Source organism: Lithobates pipiens, unplaced genomic scaffold, assembly GCF_037356315.1.
Source record: "Lithobates pipiens isolate NorthernLeopardFrog02 unplaced genomic scaffold, aLitPip1_a1.2 Scaffold_30, whole genome shotgun sequence".
NCBI classification, from domain to species: Eukaryota; Metazoa; Chordata; class Amphibia; order Anura; family Ranidae; genus Lithobates; species Lithobates pipiens.
In genome coordinates this window covers 102,096,931-102,123,487 of record NW_027507791.1, presented here as the reverse complement: position 1 = coordinate 102,123,487, position 26,557 = coordinate 102,096,931, and the positions used below count along the sequence as shown (strand labels likewise).

Sequence of the window (26,557 nt, the reverse complement as noted above, 5' to 3'; positions counted from 1 at the left end):
TTTTTTTTAAAACCCTGCTATAAACATACTGCAAACATGTGCATGCAGAAGAGCTCAGTGAACACAGAGATTGTAGTGTAAATGAGACTTAGGCTAGGTGTACACTGTCACTGGTACGGAAATGCTTGTAAATCAAATAAATCTTGAAAAAGGGTCAGGATTTTTTTTCCTGAATTTTCCACAGTTGCAGAAGCCCATTCAAATAAATTGGCTGATGCGCCTGTGCAAACATGAGCTGCACCACCTGCAACATTGTGAGCCTAGCCTTAGTTGAATGTATTTTTAAATGCAGTTCAAATGCATGTGGGGGAAAATGTATGTATTTAAATGCCAACAGCATACATCAATAAATAACAAAAATATACCGGAATGCAACTGAAAACACTGCAAACACATGAAAATGCAACTCAGTAGAAACAAAAAGCATACAAATGCCAAATAATGCACTGCAAGACAGAACTGAACTCCGGATTGCAGTGTAAATGAGCCCTATAGGGACCAGCCTCAATCATCTAAAGCTGGTCCCTTATCACACCTAGAAATGAGTTGATTGAACCATCACATATCATGCCCATTCTTTACACATAACTGCTTTTGACAGGACCACATTGATTTTGGTACTCAAGCCTCGCCCAGCAGCTTAACTCCAACTCCTGATTGGCTGAAGGTTTATCGCTTAGAGGTGCATGGCTTGCATTGAGCAGGAGCGGCTATAAATGCTGAGTGATCGATGCTATGAAGACACATCTGCCCCCCTCCCATCTGCCGGCCGTGTCTGATGCCCGTGCCCCAAGCTGCTGCATAATGCCGAGGGGATTCCTAGTGAAGAGGAATAGGAAAGCATGCGGCTCATACAGGATCCCTTGTGAGGACAGTGGCTCAGCCCAGGATTTTCCCATCATGAACGTGTTGGCACCTTACAGCCCCATGGTGCCCACATGTTCAGAGGGGACTGATCGTGAGAAGCAACCACCTGCTGAAGATGCACCCCAGCAAGTGCCCAGTGAAGCCCCCCCTTTGAAAGCTGGAGGAGGCTTAGAGAAAGCCCGGATCAGCCTTCCATACAGCCCTGTACAGCCTGTGGGGCTTGAGATGAAGAAGACTTTTTTTAAGAGATATCTCAGCTCTCCAGCGACAGCAGAATCCTTCCCTGTGAGCGCTGCCTTCTCCTCCATGGAGAAACTCATCTCCCAACATCACAATCCATTCATCACCCCCCAGGAGACCAAGCTGCATGCCAAAGAAGCGGCCAGGTCCATCAAGGTCCCATCCAAGAAGCACAAAGCCAGCAGGAAGCTCCACTTCCCTGATGAGGTCACCACCTCCCCGGTGCTAGGCTTGAAGATCAAGGCGGAGGAGCCCTCTGTCACTTCCCGCAGCCCCCTGGGCAAGCGTCCCCCACTGGGGGAGTTCATCTGTCAGCTGTGTAAGGAGCAGTACCCGGACCCCTTTGCTCTGGCTCAGCATAAATGCTCCAGGATAGTCCGGGTGGAGTACAGGTGCCCGGAATGTGATAAGGTATTCAGCTGTCCGGCCAACCTGGCGTCCCATAGAAGGTGGCACAAGCCACGAGCCATGGGGAGCGAAGTGGGGAAGAAAGTTCAGATGCCGCTGGAGGGAAAAGAGAACAGCAACGGGAGAGGAGCTGCGATCAGCCTGATAGAGCAGAGTGGCCGGGGTCAGCACCACCAGAGTGTGGATAACTCCCGGGTTCAGAACTACCAGAATGTTGACAGCTCCAGGGTTCAGAACCACCAGAGTGCAGAAAACTCCAGGGTTCAGCACCACCAGAGTGCAGAAAACTCCAGGGTTCAGCACCACCAGAGTGTGGACAACTCCAGGGTTCAGCACCACCACAACGTGGACAGCTCCAGGGTTCAGCATCACCAGAGCTTGGACAGCTCCCGGGTTCAGCACCATCTGAGTGTGGACAGCTCCCCGCTGACTGCTCCGCTCCTGCGCACCCCGAGCCGAGAGGACAGCCACCCTCCGGGCTCACAGCACACACCTGAGGAAAGCAACGAGGAGGAGGCTTTTCACTGCCCATACTGTCACAAAAGATTCCGGAGACATGCCTACCTCCGCAAACATCTCATAACCCACCAGCCCTACAGCCCCATAGACAGGGGGCAGCTCACCTATCCCTGTGCCCTTTGTGGGGTTCACTTCCCTTCCATGGACATCAGAGACAAGCACAGGCTATGGCATGCGGTGAGAGAAGAGCTGCTGCTTCCTCTAGAAGAAGCTCTGGTGGCTGAAGGTGGTCAGCAGATCTTCCCCTGTGAACTTTGCCCCACTGCCTTCTTCAGCTCCCCTGGACTGACCCTACACATAAACAAGTGTCATTCTGCAGAGAGCAGGCAGGAGCTGTCAGCACCAATCCCACTGGGACCTGGCTGCTGAGAGGTCTGAAAGTGTATGTATGGCCAAAAGTTTTTTTTTTTTTCAAAGCCGAACTCCCAAAAAGTCATTTCTTGGAGTGGGACTGCCCTCACAGTGCTGCTCCTTTCTGTCTAGGGGACCAAGTAAGCACTTACCTAATATTCTGCTGGTGCTGTAGTCTCCAGCAGCCTCTGAACCTCTGCAGTTCAGGTGCAGCTACAGTGGAAGGGAGGATCTTTACTTTACCCAGCCCAGTTGGGCTTTAAGTTTTGGATACAGAAGGTAACATCCCTGTAGGGGTTTTTGTGATCTTTGACCTTGTGGGGAGACTTCCCTTCACTTCCTGGCCTAGGGAGACATTGTCTCGATGACTGGTTACCAGGAGAAATATAAAAAGTTAATCTCCCCAGCAGGGACACAGGCAGCAATAAAAACCTGTCAGGGGTTCCAATCCTTCCTCAATTTATCCAAAAGTTTTGGCTGTACATATACACTATTCCATGTATAAATATGCTAGCAACATCAACAAATCTGTAAGTAAGAGTTGTTCTATAAATACAAGACCTGATGTAGTATGCTATTTTGTTGCATTTATTATTTGCAGTCATGTTTTCATCTTTATTAGGCTGAGAAAAGGCTAATCCTGGCTAATTCTGTAATAGATTTAAATGGGGCAGGAAGCTAAGAGAGGAAAGGGGTATATGTTCCATGAGAGTCAGAAATGAAAGGGTATTTAGGACCTGAAACTATGCTGTATGTGTTCGCAAATATTTTACTTAATTATTTATTTATTTTTTGTTGTTGTTGTTGTAATCTGGGTTTTTGTGTTTACTGGTCTTGCAAAGATTACGTAACCTAAGAGCACCCCTGCCTAAAAGCCATTCTTTTGAAATATTCCCTTTCAGCCAGTTTGCGTTAGCCTTTCATTTTTAAAAACCTGTCGCTTTTTCAAAACATTCTTGTCTAATTCTAATATTTCACAATCTGGACATTCTAAAGATTATGTGAAAGTCCCTCTTTCTTTGAAATTCAAGTATTATTATTCAAAGTCCCAATGTGTATGTTACTGAGTTAACAATTTGCCAAAACTTTTCTATCTTCAAAGGAAATGAACCAAAGTTTATGTATGCAGTTTGTGTTTCTTTGTGACAAAGTTTAGTAGTTTCATAATTTTGTAATGTTTTCAATGAGAAAAGCTTTAAGAGTTGTTAAATATGGTAGAGCGGACTTTGTCAATCTGGGTACTCTGATTTACAATACAAAATATTTATGTACTATCTTGCCCTGTATATGTTTAAAAAATAAATAATTTCATAAAAAATGCCATTACATGGCAATAAAAGCCTTTTTAATTTACTGGTGTTTATTTCTCTTTTTTTTTTTACTCCAAATTGTAAGGCCTTATGTTATTCTTTTGCCAAGCTTCAACCTGCCCCTATATGTACAAACCCTAAACTGTATCTTAGCCTAACAAGAAAATATAATTTACCAGTTTTTAGTTATGGTGGCTGTTTTTATACTGTATTTATGGAGGAGAAGCCTTGTAACCCTAGGCTGCTCTCTTGATTTGGACTATTTACACCCCCAACATTTTCAGCAGTATAGACATAAATGTAAAGTATGCAGACAATGTTTTCTTTTACCTAAAAAAAGAAAACGAATGCCCCAACCAAATCTAAGGACTGGTAAGCTACAATATATTACATCTTTGTTCTTAGGTTTATATATAAGTTAAAAGGAACAATGCTGTTTTTAATATGTTTTAGCCTTTGATAACACATTCTCCTAATTTCTAGAAGTATTGATTTAAAGTAACCTGCCATAGATAGGTATAGTTTCTGCCATTACTGACCCCCTTTTGAAAATGACAGTTGCTTGACTGTTATGTTAATCAGCTAGCTTTAATACATTGAGTCCCAGGGGGTTATTTACGAAATATAAATCCACTTTGCACTGCAAGTGCACTTGGAAGTGCAGTCGCTGTAAATCTAAGGGGTAGATTTGAAATGAGGGGAAGCTCTGCTGATTTTATCATTCAATCATGTGCAAGCTAAAATGCTGTTTTTTAATTTCCTTGCATGTCACCCTCAGATTTACAGCGATTGCACTTCCAAGTGCACTTGCAATGCACTTATAGTGCAAAGTGGATTTGCCTTTCGTAAATAACCCCCACTGTCTTGGAAGAAGTATGCAGATAAGAGAAGTCAAAACAAGTAGGAGTCAGAAATTTTGAATATAGAGTTATTATACTAGATTTTAATTCTTTAAAGAGAGTAGGCACCCATTATTAGTATTTTATTCTGATAAGTCAGAAGTTTTGTCTGGATCAAGATTTGTGTCATGACTTGTTTGTGCCATAACAGGTTTCCTTTATTAGGAAGTATGTTTTATACTTCCAGCTAGGACACAACCTTCCACTGAGATCTTGGAAGAGTAATGGAAGGATCACTTTATCAAAGCACAACATGAACATTTTTTTTATTTACAGAATCCACTTATACAGATGCACATTTAATTAGAAGGATTTGCTAGTGGGAAAATGTGTAAAAATGGATTTGTGCGCATAGACAATATTTTAAAAGCTTCTTATATACTCAAAACTACTGTTCCTATGAAAATACTGATTTGTTATACATGCAAACCAGCAAATTCTGTTTGTCAGGTGAGTGAGGTTTAGTGTTGACTGTGGCACTAGAATACAGCGAATGAGGGTGTATTAAAAATTGTAAGTAGATAAAAACATATTTAAAAAAAGTTTATTATCATAGCTATTTTCAAAATGCAAGATATTAATGGGGTTATATGTAACTTACTTTAGATGACTTACTTTTTTTTTTTTTTACTTTGCAATCTTTTCATTTTTATTTCAAACATACCCAATATCCTCGCCTAGGCATAAAAAACAAAATGCAGTTACTTTTAGTGACCAATCAAAACTAAAGGTGTACTTTCACAGACTGGAATTCAGTAAACTGGTTATTTTAGATTATTGCACTTAAAACTGCATTTTGCAAACAAAAAAGTGCTTACAACCAATGGTCGTATTAATAGAAGCATAGCACTCCAATGGCGTTTCTACTGTATAAAAAATACACTTTTTTGTGCTTTTGATCAGCAAAATATAAAAGAACAATGGAGGCATTGCTGTCATGCAAATCTGGGGTCCTGAATTCTGAATCCACCAATCCAGACCATATAAAGTGTGTGTGTGGTTGTATGAACAGTGTTGTGAACACAAATAGTTCATTATCCTTTGTAAAGCCTGGTGGAATATTTCAATGCTTTCTCTGAAGAATTTGATCATCGAACAGGTTACAAACAATAGGATTTCAGCTTACATGTCATTGGTTACCTTTTCACTGCCAGAGCAACTTTCTTAATTTTTTGCACACATGTTAAATTGCACAATAAAACCACAAAACCTTATATATTTTCTGAAAGCAGGTGACCTATAGAATAAAACATGGCAGATGCAGTTTTTTCATGTTGCACAATATTAGTACAACTGTTTATAAGTAAAAATACATAATAACGATGGTCACACTTTAAAACCCTTGGCAACTCTTGATGAAATAACTGTAAAGGATAGCCCTAATATGTGCCATGCAATCATTGTTTATATATCCATGGGCATCATACACCCATATGTATTTGTGGAGGAGGGGTACATTTAAAGTTTTTTCAATTAAATTTTATATTTAATTTTTTAAAACTCTTTTATACATGTTTTCACTTAATATTATTGCTATCACAAGGGGGCTGACAAGTGGGGATTGGGGAGCAGCTGGGTTACAGAAGCTGGCCCTGTAAAAAGTAAATTAACACAATGTTTGTTTATATCCCTTTATTGCAGCACCATATTATGACATTGGTAGTAAAACAGTTAAAGTCACAAACTAGTTAGTTTACTAAGAATAAGAGACAGTTCGCTTTGGAATAGTGAATAGTCAATGTGATTTAGTAAATTGATGAAGCTGTATTCACTGAAATCAACCAATCCTATTCTAAATCTGGTTTATTTTTTCTTACACATTGGGTAATCAAAGTGGACACAGATTGATCTTTTTTCCTATCATTATTTTAAAACTGAACTGTAATCAATGACTTGGGAGCCTTCCTCTTTTATGACTTCCAGCAATCGTCAAATAGGTTGTTCGTAATGATGTAAGCATACAGCGCATTAGTCAAGCATATGCTTAAGGCACCATAACTTGCTCCTTGCAGATAAAGTCAGAAAAAAAAGTCAGTCTTTACCTGCATACTTGTTATGAGTCACTTACTGAATGTACTGAGGATAAACAGAATGAAAGCCAAGCAACTAGCATTTTCGGAAGAGTTCTATAGTGGTAGCCTGTAGGTTTCTCTCATGATTGGTTTCTTTTAATAAATAGTGTGAAAAACGTTTTGTTTTGGATAAGACAGAAAAGGGTTATCAACCCTGTCAGCCTTTTATTCCAGGTTGTGTCCCAATTGGGGAGATGCATCCTTTCTGTTTTTCCTGGTGACTGTTGAAATTGAGGGAAAATCCAAAATTTTGAGTTGTCACTGAGAAAGGAATAGAGATTAAATCTTCCAGTTGGGACACCTGTAGCTGTCACGGCTGTCTAACAGATTTCCTTCCCACTTCTTGATGTGTTCAGGAAGTTAAGGTAAATCTCCCCGATGGGACAGAAAAAGAAAAAACAACAGAAGTTATAACCACTTCCTACTCTGTCCAAAAACAAAATAGTTTGGCTTTAGATATACAGTACTTTAAAATATATTTTTTTTAACTTAGTAAAAATCTGCTATTCATGATATTAGAGGAATCTATACAATGTACAATGATATTTCAAGCCATTTTAAGCTAATTGGCTCTTGGACACTGTGCAGTGCACTGCAAGCATATCTAATTATATTTACAATTAATATAATAAACAGGTCAACTACTTTTTAAGAGTGCTGCAGGCTATAAGAAACATTCACAAATACATCACTTTAAATAAAGCTAGCCATACAAAATTAGATCAATCCTGAACTCTAGGAAGACACAGTGTATACTATATACAGCATAAGGGAGCTGTTTTACCTGCCAAATTATTTCTAAATGTGTCCAATCAATCCTGAGCCTAAAGCCTGACATCGATAAATAGGTTCAATAAATCCCGGTTGACATTCAGCCCATGTGTAAGGCACTCGGTCCAACAGAAGACGGTCTGTCATTTTTGACCAACTAAATTTATAGTTACAGTGCTGTCTACGTACTGGAGATGTAGTTCTCCAACCTAGGAGAATATGAAGAAATTAAAAGAACTTTATTCTTAAAGGTTCCTTTTTTTTTTAAATGTCATATTTACCTCCTCTGTGCACTTGATTTTAAACAGAGCGGTCCCAATCCACATCTTCTGGGGTCCCTCAGCGGTACAGACACAGACAACAGGACTTGGCCCCGCCCCCGCTGCCATCAATCTATCCAATCAGAACCTGAGACACCGGCTGGAGGTGGTGTGCTCGTCCCTCTGGAAATACCGGGTTCAGGTAAGTAAAAGGAGGGCTCGGGGGGGGGGGGGGAGGGTTTGCTGCATCACAGGAGGTTTTTCAATTTAATGCATAGAATGCATTAAGGTGAAAAACCTTGAGGGTATACAAACCCTTTAGGTATGACAAAATGAATAAAAGTATTTCAATATATACATTAGGGAGTAGCCATTAACAGCTATCTGTATCTGAGCCTGCTCTAACTCCCAGGACTGGTTACTACTCCATATGAATCTCACATATCCCTCCCATGCAGGTCACATTCTTTTTCTGTCCATACCTTAGAGTTGGGCTACTCAATATTATTACTGTATTTGTCCATACCTGGTCAAGCAATATATCCCAGCATGCTCCTGGCTGAAGTTTCACTGAATGTCCTGTGCAGCTCATAAAGAGGCCAGTATTGGGGCACCTTTGTAACCATGTTGAAGGACAGGGCAATGTGTCACAAAGACCGTGAGTGCTGAACGTTATGTTGTTTACCCGGCGCTCAGGTTCGGCATATCGTGGATCAGATGAACAGATTGTTACGCAAGGCTGGGGAGGACCCAATTGTCATGCTACACATTGGAACCAATGACAAAAGAAAGGTAGAGCGTCCTAAAAATTTCAGGGACCTAGGAGTTGTATTGAGTAAAAGGACCTCCGAGGTGGTTTTCTCAGAGACACTGCCTGTACCTCGAGCCACTCCAGAGAGGCAGCAAGAGCTTAGGAAACTTAACAAGTGGCTGAGGAATTGGTGCAGGAAGGAGGGTTTTGGGTCCTGGAAAACTGGGCTGACTTTTCAGTTGACTCTATAGTAGGGACAGACTGCACTGCATTGGAGGGAGCAGCTCTGTTGGTCAGAGAGGGTGGCCGAAACATCGGAGGGGCTTTTAACCACTGAAGCCCAGGAAGGATTTGCCCCCTTAATGACCAGGTAATTTTTTGCAATACAGCATTGTGTCACTTTAACTGACAATCGCATGGTCGTGTGATGCTGTACCCAAACAAAATTGACATCCTTTTTTTCATGCAAATAGAGATTTCTTTTTGGGGTATTTGATCACCTCTGTGTTTTTTATTTTTTGCACTATATGCAAAAAAAGACCGACAATTAAGATTAAAAGCTATATTTTTTACTTTTTGCTATAATAAATATTTCCCCCAAATATATAAAAAAACAAATCTATTCCTCGGTTTAGGCCAATATGTATTCTTCTACATATGTTTGGTAAAAAAAATAAAAATGACAATTAAACGTATATTGATTGGTTTGCACAAAAGTTATAGCGTCTACAAAATAGGGGATATATTTATGGCATTTTTATTATATATTTTTTTACTAGTAATGGCAGTGATCTGCAATTTTTAGCAAGACTGCGACATTGCAGCAGACAGATTGCACACTTTTGACACTTTTTTGGGACCATTGACATTTATACAGCCAAAGCTAAAAAATAGCCACCAATTACTGTATAAATGTCACTTGCAGGGAAAGGATTAACACTAGGGGCGATCAAGGGGTTAAATGTGTGTCCTGGGGAATGATTCTAACTGTGGGGGTATGGGACTGCTTGGAGGAGGAGACATATCGCTGTTCATAACTAGTATGAACAGCAGATTTATCACCTCTCCCCTGACAGAATGAAGATCTGTCTGTTTAAATTGACAGATCTCCATTCTGTCTCTTTCAGGAGAAATCGTGGACGCTGGGCACCGCCCATCAGCACTGTCATCGTGCACGTGCCCCTAGTGCTCTTAAAGTGGCTGATGTACAGCTATGGCGATTTTGCCCAGGGGAGCCAACCTGCCACAGTATAACTGTGATGGCTGCTCCTTAAGTTGTTAGACAAGGTGGTGGGGGTGGTGTCAAAAAAATCGATAGCCAACAGTGAGCCTAGTTAAGAAATTAGAAGCACTGGAGCTGCTTATGCACAATTAGGATTTTGATTCCATGGGGATATCATAAACTTGGTTAGAGAGCTTACATGACTGGCTGGTCCCTATCCAGGGGTATGCCTTGTAACAGAGGGGCAGGAAGGGCAAAAGAGGAGGAGGGGTGTGACTGTATATTGGGAATGATTTGCTAGTGATAGTGAGGGACAACATTGCAAATGGGGCAAGTGGAGGTGGAATCCTTGTGGATGGAACTTCAAAGGGAAGAAAAAAGCAGGAAATGAATAATAGTTGTATGTTAGAGACCCCCTGCAGGAAAAGGAGGAGTTGGACCTCCTATCACAGTTAAAAATGGACATATTGACTGGGTAGAAGGACTAGATAGAATGCATTGCTGGACCTATTAATTACAAACAACACAGATCTGGTCGCAGATGTGGCAATACAGGACGACTTGGGAACTAGCGATCACAGAATAATTACATTCAGCATAAATCATAGGAAAAGGCGGTACAAGGGTAGTACAAGAACACTAAATTTCAAATGAGCAAACATTCCTAAACTGCTCTAAATACAACAAGATATTAAATGGGACCAAATCCTAGAAACAATGAACGCTAAGGAAAAATGGGAGTGGTTTAGGAACATATTTAATAAAGGTATCATCCAGTGCATTCCAATGATAAACAAATGTAAAAGAGTGAAGGTTAAACCTGGGTGTCTAAATGTAAAAGGTCATATTAAAGAGAAAAAAATGGCCTTCAAACAAAATAAAGCTGATGGGTCACTGTCAGCATTCCAACACTACAAGCAATGCAATAAGAAATGTAAGAACACAATCAGGGCGGCTAAAATAGTCTGAGAGGCACATTGCAGAGGAGAGTAAAAAAACATCTCAAGAAATTTCTTAAATATGCCTATGGTAAAAAGGCAACGTCATATTGTCCCCTTAAAGGATGATGAAGGGAAGTTGGTTACAAATGACAAGGAAATTCAGGAAAAAAATAGGTTTCAAACCTGCGCAAATCAATAACCAAAAAACAAATAAATTACAGTTAAGAGCTGCATGTTGTAAAGTGTAAATAACACCTAAAACGTGAAAATAAGCAAAGAAACCATGCTCTTATATCATAAATTACATATCATAAATCACCATAGTAAATAAACAAATAAATCTTCATTTTAATTATAAAAAATAAATAAAACTTGTGAAGTCCATGTATAAATCCTACCTGTGAATAATGTCCTCAGTGAGTATAGGAAAGGTTCCTGTCCACCAGCATGCAGACACACAATGCACTCACAAGACTTAATTGACCTCTATTACAGGTAGTCAAATTCAACATGTTGTACATAAGGTCACAGGAATGAATCCAAACTGCTGTTGTCATCCAGGAAATATTTATAGAGATAGTGTATTCAAAGCTCCAGTTTTGCCAAATAGAGAGGGAGAGGAAATAATGCTCTCATGGTGCAGTAATTCAAATCTAAAAATTTTAATTAAAAAATAAGGCAGTATTGCACTTACATCAAAGAAGACAAGGATCAGCATATATTGTATGGGAATCACCGGTTAGCGCTCCACCTGCGTTCCAGCTGACAGCAAAAAGTATCTCAAACACGACCCAATGCCGTTTCATTAGCATACATCTGACATCTTCAGGGGTTGTGTGCTTGGTTACGTCTGACTGCTTTTATATAGTTCATAACCAGCCTGGACCAATCTGATGCATGCATGCAGATGAATGCACAACTATCCCTAATTATTATGCAGCCATAATCATGCATATTAGTTCTAAGATAGATTTTTATAAATCAAATGGAGATTTATTTGTTTATTCACTAGGGTGATTTATGATATGTAATTTCTGATATAAGAGCGTGGAGAAGGCATTTGTACCAAATGCATTCTTCTCAGTTTTTTTACGATGGAAAAGAAGGGATATAGTAATAAAGACTGTACAATTAATAACACATCACAGAATATACCCTTGTGGCTAACAGAAGCCAGTGTCCAAAAAAAAAACTGAAAAAGGTTAACACAAATAAATCGCTAGGACCGAAAGGCTTAACCCAAACTCAATCAGATTATAACTAGACCGCTATTCCTATCTGTTATGAACAGCATACTGACAGGAATGGTACCATCTGATTGGCAAAAGGTCATTTTGGTACCAATATACAAAAAACAACAGAGATGTACTGAATGAATGAATGAATGAAATACTTGTATAGCGCACAATGCGAACTGAATCGCCTCTCAGCGCTGTGGCGAGCTTTGATCATCTGCTAAAAGAGGAAGGTCTTGAGTTTTTTCCTAAAAGCCAGGTGATTTTCTTCCAGGCGGATGTTGATTGGTAGAGCATTCCATAGCCGAAGCCCTTGGACAGCGAATCTCCGATCCCCCTTGGATTTATACCGGGCTTTGGGCACGAGGAGGAGGTTTTTGTTGGCTGATGGAAGACTGCAGTTTGGTGTGTAATGATTTATTTTCTTCATTAGGTATTGCGGAGCTTCTCTATGCACGCATTTGTGAGTGAGGCAAAGGGTCTTGAATGTGATCAGATTTTTTACGGTTAGCCAATGTAAGCTCCTCAGCGAAGGAGAGATGGATTCCCAGGGTTTTTTTCCTGTTATCAGCCTTGCCGCCGTGTTTTGGATCAGTTGTAATCGCGCAAGTTGATATTGTGGTAATCCTGTACTGTATTCCTGGAAACTACAGGCCAGTCAATCTAACAACGATAGTATGTAAACTATTGGAGTGGATGATAAGGGACTATAAACATGAATTTGCTGATAAAAACAGTTTCATTAGTATCTACTAAAATTAATATCATCAGTAGTAATCAGCATGGCTTTACGGAAGGTCTTTCTTGCTAAACCAATCTGTTAACATCCTATGAGGAAGTGAGCTGCCATCTAGATAAAGAAAGGCCTGTGGGTGTGGTGTATATAGATTTTGCAAAAGCATTTGATACATTCCCCTAAATGATATAGAGGATGAGATAAAATAGCTCAATCTCAGTGTTTGCTGATGATAAAAAACTAAGTAGGGAAATAACTTCACAGCAGAATATAAAAACTTTACACAAAGACCTCAATAAAATAAAGGAGTGAGCTACTTTGTGGCAAATGAGGTTTAAAGTTGAAAAATGTAAAGTAATGCACTTGGGGGCTAAAAATATGAATATAAGTTACTCGCTAGGAGGAGAACATCTGGGGGAATCCAGGATGGTAAAAGATCTAAGGGTCCTAGTAGATGACAGACTCTGCAATGGCAGGCAATGTCAAGCTGCAGCAAGCAAAGCTAGCAGAATATTAACATGCATTAAAAAGGGAATTTGCTCCAGAGCGAAAACTATAATCCTGTCACTTTATAAAATTCTGGTGTGGTCACATCTGGAGTATTCCATCCAGTTCTGTTCACCAATCTTCAAGGAGGATGTGCTGGAACTGGGGAGAGTCAAGAGAAGTGCAACAAAATGAATAAGGCCGCGTACACACGGGCGGACTGTTCGCCCAACTTTGTCCGCTGAACAGTGTTTGGGCGGACAGTCCGCTCGTGTGTGGGCTTTCAGCGGACAGTTTCAGCGGACAGTTGGACGGACAAGGTTTTTCGGAATTTCCGAAAAACTGTCCGCTGAAACCTTGTTTCAGCGAACAGCCCGCTCGTGTGTAGGCTTGTTCGTCAAACAAAGTTGCACGCATGCTCAGAAAGGATTTTCACGCCGAAAGCTATAATGCAGTGTATAGGACGTCGTATTTTGCGTCCCGTCGTACGTGCCGTTCACGTCATCGCGCACGGTTTCAGCAAACTGTTCGTTCGTCGTGTGTGGCCATGTCCGTCCATGCTAATTTTGAGCGGACTGTTTGCTGAAACTGTTGGACGGACAAAGTTGGGCGAACAGTCCGCGCGTGTGTACGCGGCCTAAGGGAACTGGAGGACCTCAGTTATGTGGAATGACTACAAGTGTTAAACGTATTCTCCCTCAAGAAGAGACACTTGAGAGGAGATATGATAGCAATATACAGATACTGTACCTTAATGGGGATTTTAGCCTAGGAAAAAAACTATTTAGTCCCCGGGAGTGTAAAAAGACACAGGGCCACTCGATGAAATTAAAGGAGAAGCAGTTTAACCTTAAGATGCTTAGAGGGTTTTTCACTGTCAAGGTATTAAGGATTAGGCATGAGCTTTCTGTTCCAGTCGAACATGAGTTTGACTCAAACATTGGCTGTTCACCCGTTCATTGAAAACCGAACATTATGGGCCATTTGCATCAAATTCGAGAGGCCCGTATTGGCCCATAATGCACTGCGGGAGCGCAGTGCATTGCTGTATGATAATTGGCCAAAGAATTCACCATGACCTGCATACTTTGGCCAATCCCAGCACCCTCAGCTAAGAGAGCCATAATTGGCCAAAGGCAGGGTGCCTTTGGCCAATCATGGCTCAGGGGATTTAAGTCCATGTCCCACACCATATAAGGCTGCCTGCACTTCGGCCCAGTGTAGTGTGTTGTTGGCATGGGTGGAGAGAGAGTCTCATTTAGATTGAGCAAGCAGGCAGATTATTCAATTAGCTGCAGTGTATTTTATATATATATATATATATACACACACACACAGATAGTCTTGTATGTATATATTTATATCCACTGCATGCTGTTCCTAGTGTACAGTTTCTAATATACTTTGAATATACTTAGCATATATTAATATTCAGTATACAGTACTGTGCATCCATAGTGCAGTTGCTACTACTTTTCTGGTGGTGTACACAATACAGTATGCCCATAGTTGTTATTACCCTTCCGTTGGTGTATACCAGGGGTCTCAAACTAGTGGCCCTCCAGCTGTTGCTAAACTACAAGTCCCATGAAGCCTTGCAAGGCTGACAATTACAAGCAGGACTCCCTCAGACAAAGGCATGATGGGACTTGTAGTTCCACAGCAGCTGGAGGGCCACCAGTTTGAGACCCCTGATGTATACAGTACCATGCACCCATTGTGCAATTGCTACTACTTTCCTGGTGGTGTACACAGTACACAATAATAAAGTGCACCCATAGTTGTTATTACACTTCTGTTGGTGTACACAGTACCGTGCACCCCTAGTGCAGTTGCTACTACTTTTCTGGTGGTGTACACAGTACACAATACAGTATAGTGTGGTTTAACAAAATTTACATCATATCTGGAAGGCCACCAAGGAGAGGCAGACGCTCACATGCCACTAAAAGAGGGCAAGCAGGCTCTGTGTCTACAGTCGACAGTGCTGGTCGTGGACATGGTGCATCCTCAGCACGTGGCCACGGGCACGCTTGTCCTTTTTTTCTGCAGCTGGCCATGTTATTGAGCCACAACATGCAGAAGAGTTGGTGGAATGGATAACAAAGCCCTCCTCATCCTCTGTCAACCAGGCTCAGAGTAGTTTGCCTGCCAATGCAGCTGCCAAAGCGACCTATTCCATTGGCTCCATGTCAACAGTCACTCCTTCCCTATTCCCACCATCATGCACGGAGGAGTCCCCTGAACCATTCGACCACAGTGTCAGGTACATGCTGCAGGAGGATGCACAGCAATTTGAAGGCCCAGATGATGGTACCCAGGTTGAGGAAGGGATTATCGTGAGTCTAAAGAGAGGGGGTGCCCAAGAAGGTCAAGAAACTGGCAGTCATGTTCCCCGAGCTGCAGCATACTGCCAAGTTTGTTCCAGTGACAAGGAGGGAGGGGATGATGAGGTCACTGACTCTACTTGGGTGCCCGATAGAAGAGAGGTTGAGGAGGAGGAAGAGGAGGCACATCTCCAACAAGGCAGGATGCCCTCCAGGGGCAGCTTAAGGGCAGCCACCCTATTGTATCACACCGCAGAGCTAAGCAGGGCACTGCTGACTCCCCACATATTTTGAAAAGTTCTTTGGTGTGGGCCTTTTTTGACACGTGTGCAGCAGATCGTACCATTGCTTTTTGCAACATATGTCTGAAGCGTATCAAGCGTGGCCAAAACAGCAGCCGCTTGGGCACATGCTTGACTAGACATATGACGACCTCCCATGCAGTCCGTTGGCAACAGCACTTAAAAGACACACACATCAAAGAACAAGGCAGACCTCTCCTTGCTCCTCATCAGCTGGGATCTCCAACCCCACTATACCTCTAGTCCTCTCAGAAACCTGCACTGAGAGGAATGAAGGTATAGAAATAGGTGTCCCAAGTCCTTGCAGCCAATCTGCTAGAAATACACCGAGGCCATTCCAGCTCTCTACCAGCATGTGGAAGACAATGTCTTGCCTCGTTGGACAGGGTGGTCAGCAGTAAGGTGCATATTACTGCTGACTTGTGGTCCAGCAGGCATGGACAGGGACGTTAACTTTCTGTCACGGCATACTGGGTAACTCTGCTGGCAGCTGGGAAGGATGCAGGACAGGGTTCAGTATTGTTGGAGCTTGTTCCGCCGCCACACCTGTAAAATGCTAGTGGTGATTCTGCCACAGCTCTCTCCTCCACCCCTCCTCCTCTTCTTCTTCCTCTATGGCCTCTTCCGCTGCAGATTTCTCCTCTGAACCAGTGGTGCTCCGTAGGTATTCAAGGGGTTATGCAAGCACTCAGGCAAAAAGATGGCATCCGGTGCTTGAGTTGCTCTACTTAGGGGACAGGAGCCACACTGGGGCAGAGATTCTGTCAGCTCTGCAGGGGCAGGCTCAGAGGTGGTTGACGCCATGCCAGCTTCAGCCAGGAATGGTTGTATGCGACAATGGCACCAACCTCCTCTCCACCCTTCTACAGGGACACTTGTTCCCTGTTTGGCTCACGTCCTGAATTTGGTGGTGCAGTGGTTCTTGAGCAGGTACCCTGGCTTACAGGATCTCCTGAGGCCGGCCAGGAAAGTCTGTGGTAATTTCCGCCAGTCATATAATGCCAGTGCTCGGCTGGCTGACATTCAAAGAGAATGCAACCTGCCCAAAAATCGCCTTATTTGTGACATGCCCACCAGGTGGAACTCAGCGTTGGCAATGCTGCAGCAGCTGCACACGCAGAAGAGGGCCATCAATGAGCACCTGTGTGAGTATGGCACCAGGACATGGTCAGGGTTGGCTTGGCTTTTTTTGACCACGCCAGTGGCTACTGATCAAGGATGCACGCACTGTCCTGTGACCATTTGAGGAGGCCACGAGGATGGTGAGAAGTGACAGTGCATGCATCAGTGATACTATCCCTCATCTTCCTGTTGCAGCACACACTTCGTGGAATAATGGACAGGGCACTTGAGGCAGAACAACGGGAGGAAGAAGAGGATTTCCTTACCTCTCAAGGCCCCCTTTATCCACATACTAGTATTACTGCAGGCCTGCCGATCACACACAAAGAAGAAGGGGAGGAGGAGGAGGATAACACTCAGCATCAGCAGCAGTCTTCAAGGGATCATTTGCAGTCCCCAGAAACCCATGGAGTTGTACATGGCTGGAAGGAGGTGGTTGAGGATCATGTGATCCTTAGTGACCCAGAGGACTCAGGATCGATTGTCTCTGAAAACTTATGCTGCATGGCCTCCCTGATCCTGCAAAAGGACCCTAATATTCGTGGTATCAAGGAGAGGGATCATTACTGGCTGGCAACACTTCTTGATCCATGTTAAAGGGTAAGGTTGCAGAACTTATCCAGCCTTCGCAGAGCGAGCAGAGGATGAAACATCTTTGGGAGACCTTGCAGAAAGGTTTGTGCAATGCATTTCCAGAGCCTGGGAGGTTACAATTTCCTGGTACTGGACAACATATTGCTGAGGCTTTGTCCAGTCACAGAAAGAGCGGTGGAGAAGGTGGCTGGCTAACCAATGCCTTCAGACAATTCTTCAGTCCTCAACGCCCAGGTCTGATCGGTTCCAGCAACCATCGCCAGCATCTGATTTAGAGGTGCAGGAATATCTAGGGGCAAGATCAGACTTAGAGACCTTTCCACCAGAACATCCACTGGGTTACTGGGTCTTGAGGATGGACCACTGGCCAGAGCTTGCTCAATATGTAATTGAGCTACTGGCCTGTCCTGCATCCAGCGTTCTTTCAGAACACACATTCAGTGCTGCTGGAGGCTTTGTAACCGATCACAGAGTGCGCTTGTCCACAGACTCTGTTGATCGGCTCACATTCATAAAAATGAATCAGTCTTGGATCACCAGCTACCAAGTATCCTATTCCTCAATCTTCATGATGATAGCTTCTAGGAATATTTTTGGTTCAGGGCACCACCACCGCTGCGTAAGGCCTAATTTTCCTGCCCTTGTTTAACAGGGGAAGATAATTACAATTTTTGATCTAATATTTCACAGCAGGGCCTGTTCCTTCACTCAACAAAAGTATCTGTGGGGCTTTACAGTGTTGTGCCACCACCACCGCCTAAGGCCCAATTTTTTTGCCTTTGTTTAACAGGGGCACATAATTACAATTTTTGATCTAATATTTCACAGTAGGGCCTGTTCCTGCGCTCAACAAAAGTATCTGTGAGGCTTTACAGTGTTGGTTCCGTAATAACCCACAATTTTCTAAATCCATTGGGGCAGAAAGTGAGATGAAATCTTCTGAACGGGGGCCCAGACAACAAAACAAATGTTACAGGGGTGAGGATAACCCTTCCTTATGTTATCCAAAAAGCTTATAAATAGATTTTTTGGCTGAAGCTACACTTACAAAATGTACCTATTCAAAATTACAAACAGATTCAACTTAAGAACAAACCTACAGTCTTTATCTTGTTTGTAACCCGGTGACCACCTGTATACAGCTGCAGTTCAGAGTATGTAGGGCTTGGAGCCCCACGTCTTTTTAAAAAAAAATGTGGGTGCAGGGTTGCCCTTAATATCTGTACCAGACCCAAAAGGCCTGGTAATGGGCTGGGGGGGGAGGGGCAACATTTCATTACAGCCGCAAGCAGTTTTAAATGACTTTTATTCCTTTAGAAATTTCATTTTGTGCAGGGACTGTTCTAAACACGGGAAAACTGCGCCACTTTACAGCTATACTATAGTCACCCCCCAGGCACAATATTAAAAGGAATATTTCACTTTTATAGTTTCACTTTAAGCATTATTAAAATCACTTATCTCTAAAAAAAATTGTATTAAAACAGTTTTTTGCATTGATACATGTCCCCTGGGGTAGGACCCGGGTCCCCAAACATTTTTTATGACAATAATTTGCATATTAGCCTTTAAAATTAGCACTTTAGATTTTTCACGTTCGAGTCCCATAGACTTTAACTGTGTTAGCACAAACTTTTTACCTGTTCGCATATTCTGCCACAAACTGAACCGAGGGGGTGTTTGATTCATCCCTATTAAGGACGTGGAACTCACTTTCACAATCGGTGGTGTCAGCGGGAAGTATTGATAGTTTCAAAAAAATCTTGGATGTGCAGCTTAGTGAACACAGTATACAGGGGAAAATTGAATTATTATATTCGACATGAACACACACACACACACAGGTTGAACTGGATGGACTAGTGTCTTTATTCAAAACTTACCAACTGGTATATTGTTTAAATAACCATTTTTCGTTACATTTAAATATCCCTTGATTGGGGACATGGCCTGGACCAGCATGTGAGCAGCAACTTCCTCACAGAGCTTCCGCAGGTTACCCTAAGTTGGTCCTGTTCCGGGTTTCACAGTGCTGTCTAACGGCTATAGGACTGCTCCTAAACCTAGTGAGACCCCGCTGAGCTACCTGAACTGAACAAATCCATGATGGTATTGAGGGGAAAGAGCAAGGAAGAGGTGCAACACCCGGAGATCCAAAATGGTGCCGCTGCGGGGCTCCAGCAGCACACACAGCGTGGCGTCGATAAAACAAAAGAAACCGAGTAAACCTCGCAAAACCACTAAGAATACCAGCGGTGCCCCCCCCCCCCCAAAGACATCCGTTATTATGCCCAGAAGCTAGCAGGATCCCTGAATGTTACTGACCCAACCGAGGGGGGTGGAGCCTGAGGGGGAACTCATGGCACGAGGGAATATGGAGGAAGGAGTTCCTGAGTACACAGATGTAAACCTCATGGTTGCACAGTCAGAAGATCTGGAAGTGAGGATGAGGAGTCTGCGCAGCCTACATTAGCTGAGATCCTGAGAGCTGTTAATAAATGTACTGCCTCAGTTAATACTTTGCAGGAATGCTTTGGACATCTGAAGGAGGGAGGAAATGCCTTTGATAAGGCAGGATATACAAAATATCAGAGAAAGAACCAGTGCTGCTGAATACAGGATCAGTGACAGAGGACAAGCTCTCCCCTCTGATTAGGGATGAGCCAAACACCCCCCGGTTCGGTTCGCACCAGAACCTGCGAACGGACCGAAAGTTCGCACGAACGTTAGAACCCTATTAATTACAATGGACACGAACGTTCGAAATCTAAAGTGCTAATTATAACGGCCAATATGCATGTTATTGTCCTAAAAAGGGTTTGGGGACCCGGGACCTGCCCCAGGGGACATGTATCAATGCAAAAAGAAGTTTTAAAAACTGTCATTTTTTCTGGAGCAGTCATTTTAATGATGCATGAAGTGAAAAAAAAGTGAAATATTACTTTAAATATCGTACCTGGGGGGTGTCTAAAGTATTCCTGTGAAGTGGTATGTGTTTCCCATGTTTAGAACAGTCCCTGCACAAAATGACATTTGTAAAGGAAAAAAAACATTTAAAACTGCTTGCGGCTATTAAAGCATTAATTAAGTAATGTCTTGTCCTGGCAATATGGAGGAAAATCTTTGAGAAAAATGGCATGGCTACCCCATCACACCCCTACCCCAGCCCATTACCAGCCCCTTTCGGTCTTGTATGGATATTAAGGGGAACCCCGCACCCAAAATATGTTATGTTAATGTTAGGCAGATGCCTGTGTTTCACAAATGAACTACACAACACCAGCAATGGGGGGGGGGGGGGGAGATTCAGGTGTATGCTGTACAGGAGGCACACTACACCCACTGTAACAACGCTAGGTTAGGAAGCAAAGCAAAGCTGACACTGTCCCTGCCTATTCTGCTCTCTCCCTGAACACTACACTCACTGTAACAGTGGTTTCTAAAAAAGCAAAGCAAAGCTGACACTGTCCCTGCCTATCCTGCTATCTCCCTGAACACTACACTCACTGTAACAGCACTATCTAAAGAAGTAAAGCAAAGCTGACACTGTCCCTGCCTATCCGCTGGCGGCCTTATATAGTGTGGGGTGTGTACTAAACCCCCTGAGCTATAATTGGCCACAGGCATCCAACCTGTGGCCAATTATGGCTCTCCTCGCTGCCGGCGCTGTGATTGGCCAAGTATGCAGGGTCACAGTGCATGCTTGGCCAATCATCAGCCAGCAATGCACTGCGACTGGCGCAGTGTATTGTGGGCTGTTCGTATCACATGAATTTGATGCGAATGACCCACAAAGTGGCTGTTCGTCCGTTCGTCGAAAACAGAAATGTTCGATTCGAACATGGGTTTGAATCGAACACCGGGCTCATCCCTACCTCTGATTATAGACTTACAACATAACACCAGTATGGTTGCAGCTGTAGATCAATGTACCGATGACCTTGAGAACAGAATGAGAATGTACGAATTGTGGGTCTCCCTGAGAAAATGGAGGATAGAGACCCCACTGAATTTGTGGAAAGATGGCTGCTGGAGGTGTCTGTGAAGGAGGTGTTTACATCCCTATATGTGGTGGAGAGAGCTCACAGAGTCCCTCTGCAGCCCCTTCCCATCATGGCACGACTGCTACATTACAGAGATAGAGAGATCATCCTGCGTCTGGCCAGGAAAAGGCAAAATGTACAGTTTAACAGGGGGCATATCTCCTTCTATCCTGACTTTTACTCGGATGTGTAGAAAAAAAGGGCCCGTTTCACTGAGGTTAAGAAAAGGCTACAGAAATTACAGGCACATTATGCTATGCTCTACCCAGTGAGGCTTCGCATCACTGCAAGAGGCCAGGCTCATTTTGAAAAAGCAGCCGACGCATCAGCTTGGTTGGATATAAATGAGAATGCTTTTACGTCAGGCCCGGAGGCTGGAGGCTGAAGAGGATTAACCTGCTCCAGGCCTGCAGGTGGTACCGGCTCACGAGTGCCAGGACAGTCCCCTGTTTAACCACTTAACAACCGGCCCATAGCTGAATGACGGCTCCCAGAATTCCGCTCTCATGCGCCCCCTGGGGCGTGCACTCGAGAACTCACTATGGCCGTTTACCACGTGCTTGCTCTATCAAATGGTGGAGCAATCACTTGTAAACAAACTGGTTTCATGTCATGACGCCAGTTCCTCCCTCCCCTCTTTGTACCGATCGGTACAGTGCAAGGGGAGAGATCGGTGGCAGCAGCGCTGTGGGCTAGATCTGTAGTGCCCACAGCCCTGCTCACTGACAATTGACCCTGCAATACCCTGCCAATATTCTGCAATACCCAGCAATGCCCTGCCAATACTCCCCAATACCCAGCAATGCCCTGCCAATACTCTGCAATACCCAGCGATGCCCTGCCAATACTCTGCAATACCCAGCAATACCCTGCCAATACTCTGCAATACCCTGCAATACCCAGTAATACTCTGCCATAAACTGCCATACCCAGCAATACCCTGCCATACCCGGCAATACCCAGCCATACTCCATGATACCCTGCAATACCCAGCCATACTCGGTGATACCCTGCAAAACCCAGCCATACTCGGCCATGCTCAACCATACTCGGGGATACCCTGCAATACCCACCCAAACCCCATACTCATTCACATGGAGGGCCAGGATCTGGAGGCCCGACGACCCATACAACCACCAGCCACAGTTGTGGGGATGAGGCCCACCAAAATGTTGGTGTGGGGTGAACCCCATGCTATTTTTTTAAACATTTTTCTATTGTCAGGCAATGCCGGCATTCTTTTCTTTACATTCATCGGTCAGTGGGGAAGCCAGCTGACAGATGATGAGTTGTGGTTGTTAAGGATGTGGGCGGCTGGCTTCCTGGCCTGCTGCTTAAAAACCAAGCTATTCTTTACACAGAATTCAAGTTGGTCGATCGTTGTTTGACTGATCTGAATCCTAATCATTCTGAAAAGTTGGAATTCATTTAAAATATATTTATTTGTTTTCTAACTAAATGTGTTACTATTTCATTTGGATACATCCGAATTCTTGAATAAAAATTTGTCTAAATTTGTATTCGGACTGAAATGAATTGCACAGGTCTAGTGAGCAATTTCAGCGAGTCTGCTCTCCAGCGCTAATTTAACTTTAAATACTTGGGTCTGGTTTTGGACACATCCCAGGCAAAGGACTTCTCACAGAAAAAGAAAGTATTTTCTTCTAAAAGCACATGCTGAAGAATTGTAATCCAAACGACATCACAAGATGAGATCCCCACAATTGCCAAATTCCATTTAAGATCTTTCCAACTCAACAAAGAAAAAGAAGGCTTCTTCTCATGATTTACCCACGCTCCTGTCCTGCAAAGCAAAAAATTACCCATCTTGGTGGATCACCACCCCAGCTCGAATAGTGGGGATGTTCTTCCTATCACTGGAATGTTATCACAACAGATGCAAGTCAGGAGTGTTCCTGTCCTTAACATTTAAAGGAGTATGGTCATGGGGGGGGGGGGGGGGGGGGGTGGGGGGGTGGGGTGGGTAACCAAGCTCCCATCAACATCTTGGAGCTTACAGCAGTCCTGTGGGCCCTCTGCAGAACTGAACCCCATTTCTGAAGCAACACCCAATCAGGGTGTAGTCAGACAATGCACTGCCTATAGCCTACATCAAACACTAGAAGTCTGCCTGCCTTGAAGGATGCAAACCAGATAATCTCATGGACAGAAACTCACCGTTTAGTGATCTCTGCAGTCTAAATTCCAAGAAAGGGCGACCAGGAAACAGAATACCTCATCCTCCACTGCCTGGATCAAGGATAATGGGCCCATTATTCGGGGGGCTTTAGTCTGATGTACAAATAATGAAGGATTCCCAATGTGAACTTCCTAGCTTCCAGATTCAACAACAAATTACCTGTTGCCAGAATCAAGGATCCTACAGTTTAAGCCTCAAATGCCATAATAATCCCCTGGTCTCCAGTGCAAATTCTGCTTAGTCTCAGAAAATAGAGCAGGTATGCAAGGCCACCACCTTGTCTTCTGTTCATACTTTTTCAAAGTTTTACAAAGCAGATGTTCAGTCTTCTGTAGAAGCAGCTATTGACCACAAGTCTCTCACAGTGACACTCTGAAGTTGGGCCTTGTTGTTTGGGCCCGTTGGCACAGTTATGTTTACTACTTTGTTGCCCACCTTTCTTGGTCATAGCTTGTACAATTAGAACAAGAGGGATTTTGACTTGCGTGTAAATTCCATATCTTGAATACAATACAGGACACAAGCCTCCCTTCCTTGGTTTACTTTGCATTGCTTGCAACAGAATTCAGTACTCCCAGAGTGGAGTAGAATTATAGAGGCGGTGCCAAGGGGGAGTGTCCAATCATCTGAAGATACATACCTATAAAACCATGGTGTATGAACACTCTGCCTTTGTCCTATACTTTACCCCAAGATCAGTAGCGGCCCGTCCATAGGGGGCCTCCTGTAGTCCCATTTTTTTTTTAAAACTGCCCCTTTAAGAAAAAAAAGTCCTTTAACAAAGTGCACTGTGTTCGGGCGCTGGACGCAGTGCACTATGCGAAGCTTCACGTCAATGCAATCACAAGATTGCAGATGTGGTGCTTCATTTTTGGCCATTTAACCCGCCTTGCGGTGCAATACAAAGCACCGAGTAGCTTCCGCCTGTAAGATCACTGTGATTCTACAGGCGGGAGCATTGTTGTTCAAATCTAGAGGTCACTTCTGGGTTTCGTGAAACAGACGAAAGCCGTAAGTGACGTTGGCAGCTCCGTTCTTTGGCCCAAGCGAAGCTGCAGGAAGAAAGGTGAGAGCGCGCTATGCTGCACTGCATGTTCAACTTCATAAAGGCTCCTGGCTCACTAAGGTACATCCTCCACATGCCTTTAGAAACTGGAAACCATCAATGCCAGATCATAAAAGATTAGAATGTACTCCAGTCCAAGGTGATCTCTATGTGACAGTGCACTGCAACTGCTGTATGGGACAAAGAATCGCATTCACATACAATTCTAATATATACTAATTAGTATATATTATAATTGTATGTGAATGTGATTCTTTGTCCCATACAGCGCTTACAGTACACTGTCACATAGAGATCACATAGGACTGGTATTCAGGACACGGATAGAGAATCTATAATGAAGTATAAAATTGTATATATGTATATATTATTTTGGGGGTAATATATTTATGTTTTTGAGCTTTTATATAATTTTATACTTTGTGATAAATTCTCTACCCGTACCCTTAATACCAGTCCTATGTGATCTCTATGTGACAGTGCACTGCAAGCGCTGTATGGGACAAAGAAACCCATTCACATATAATTATTGTATATACTAAAATGTGTATTAAATATGGCTTCCTCCACCCAAGCAGCAGGATCTCAAAAAAGATTTTTGTAATGAAAAAATAAAATAAAAAAAGCTCAAAAACAAATATATTACCCCCCCCCAAAAAAAAAGAATTATATTTATATATAAAAATATAAATGTTATACTTCATGATAGATACATTGTACAGCCTTTGCTTGGGTCACAGGTGTGCAGCACAGAGCACACCCCCATATATAGGCATCCCAGTGACAGCTCTGGGGCTGAGACTGATGGAAATGGGGGGGGGGGCAGTGAAAGTGTCATTAAGCAGAGACGGGGAGGTGACACAGTAGTAGAATAGGGCACTATGCCCCTCTGGTTATCTGCAGGAGGAGAACCTGCTGGTGGGAATGGGCTGAGTGCCGAAGCTCTCCATGGTGACAGTGTGAGGCTTTGCAGGCATCCTATCCAAAATATCCACCATTTCAATTTAAAAGCAACAGGAGGCGCATCAGGTCAAGTCAATCCCAGCCACATAGGAAGAGAGAACATATGGACACAGGGATGCCTTTCTACCCCCTCAGTGACCTGTCCATAGGGGGCATCCGGGCGACCACCCCTCCTGTAGTCTCAAAAAAAGTGCTTTAGCTAAGTGCACTGTGTTCGGGCACCGGACACAGTGCACTATGGGAAGCACCAGGTCAATGCAATCACGAGATTGAAGACATGGTGCTTCATTTGCAGGATTTTTACTTTTTTTTGGGGTATTGAATTTTAAAACACAACTGTATGTATGCAAAGTTTGCAATAAGTACAAGCAATGGCAAGACTATGTGTGGTACTTCATTGTCTGCGGTGACCTCTGCCTACTGCTGTTTCCTGAGCACCTTTTTTGTGTTTCCTGTTTTTTTTTCTCTGGTGAACAAGGAGTGTGGCTGGGCTGTGAGACAGATTGATGTGTCATTAGAACCCAGTGTATAATGTAGAGCATGGTATATGATTGTACAGAGCCCTGTGTATAACGTAGAGCCTGGTATATGATGTACAGAGCCCTGTGTATAATGTAGAGCCTAGTATATAATGTTTAGAGTCCTGTGTATAATGTAGAGCCTGGCATATGATGTACAGAGCCCTGTGTATAACATACAGCCTGGTATATGATGTACAGAGCCCGGTGTATAACGTACAGCCTGGTATATGATGTACAGAGCCCTGTGTATAATGTAGAGCCTGGTATATGATGTATAGAACACTGTGTATAATGTAGAGCCTGGTATATTATGTACAGAGCCCTTTGTATAATGTAGAGCCTGGTATATGA

The 26,557-nt window shown here is 43.2% G+C and overlaps 1 protein-coding gene across 1 annotated transcript; it reads left to right on the top strand.

Annotated features, from left to right (window-relative positions):
- The first annotated feature begins 699 nt into the window (after positions 1-699).
- Positions 700-3,719, top strand: INSM2 (INSM transcriptional repressor 2). Its single transcript, XM_077464701.1, has one exon. The coding sequence runs from the start codon at positions 736-738 to the stop codon at positions 2,401-2,403; it is 1,668 nt and encodes a 555-aa protein (XP_077320827.1). The 5' UTR covers positions 700-735; the 3' UTR covers positions 2,404-3,719.
- The last annotated feature ends 22,838 nt before the right edge of the window (positions 3,720-26,557 follow it).

Excerpts from the sequence above, each read along its gene's own strand:
- INSM2 (XM_077464701.1), top strand. The coding sequence starts at position 736 with ATGAAGACACATCTGCCCCCCTCCCATCTGCCGGCCGTGTCTGATGCC.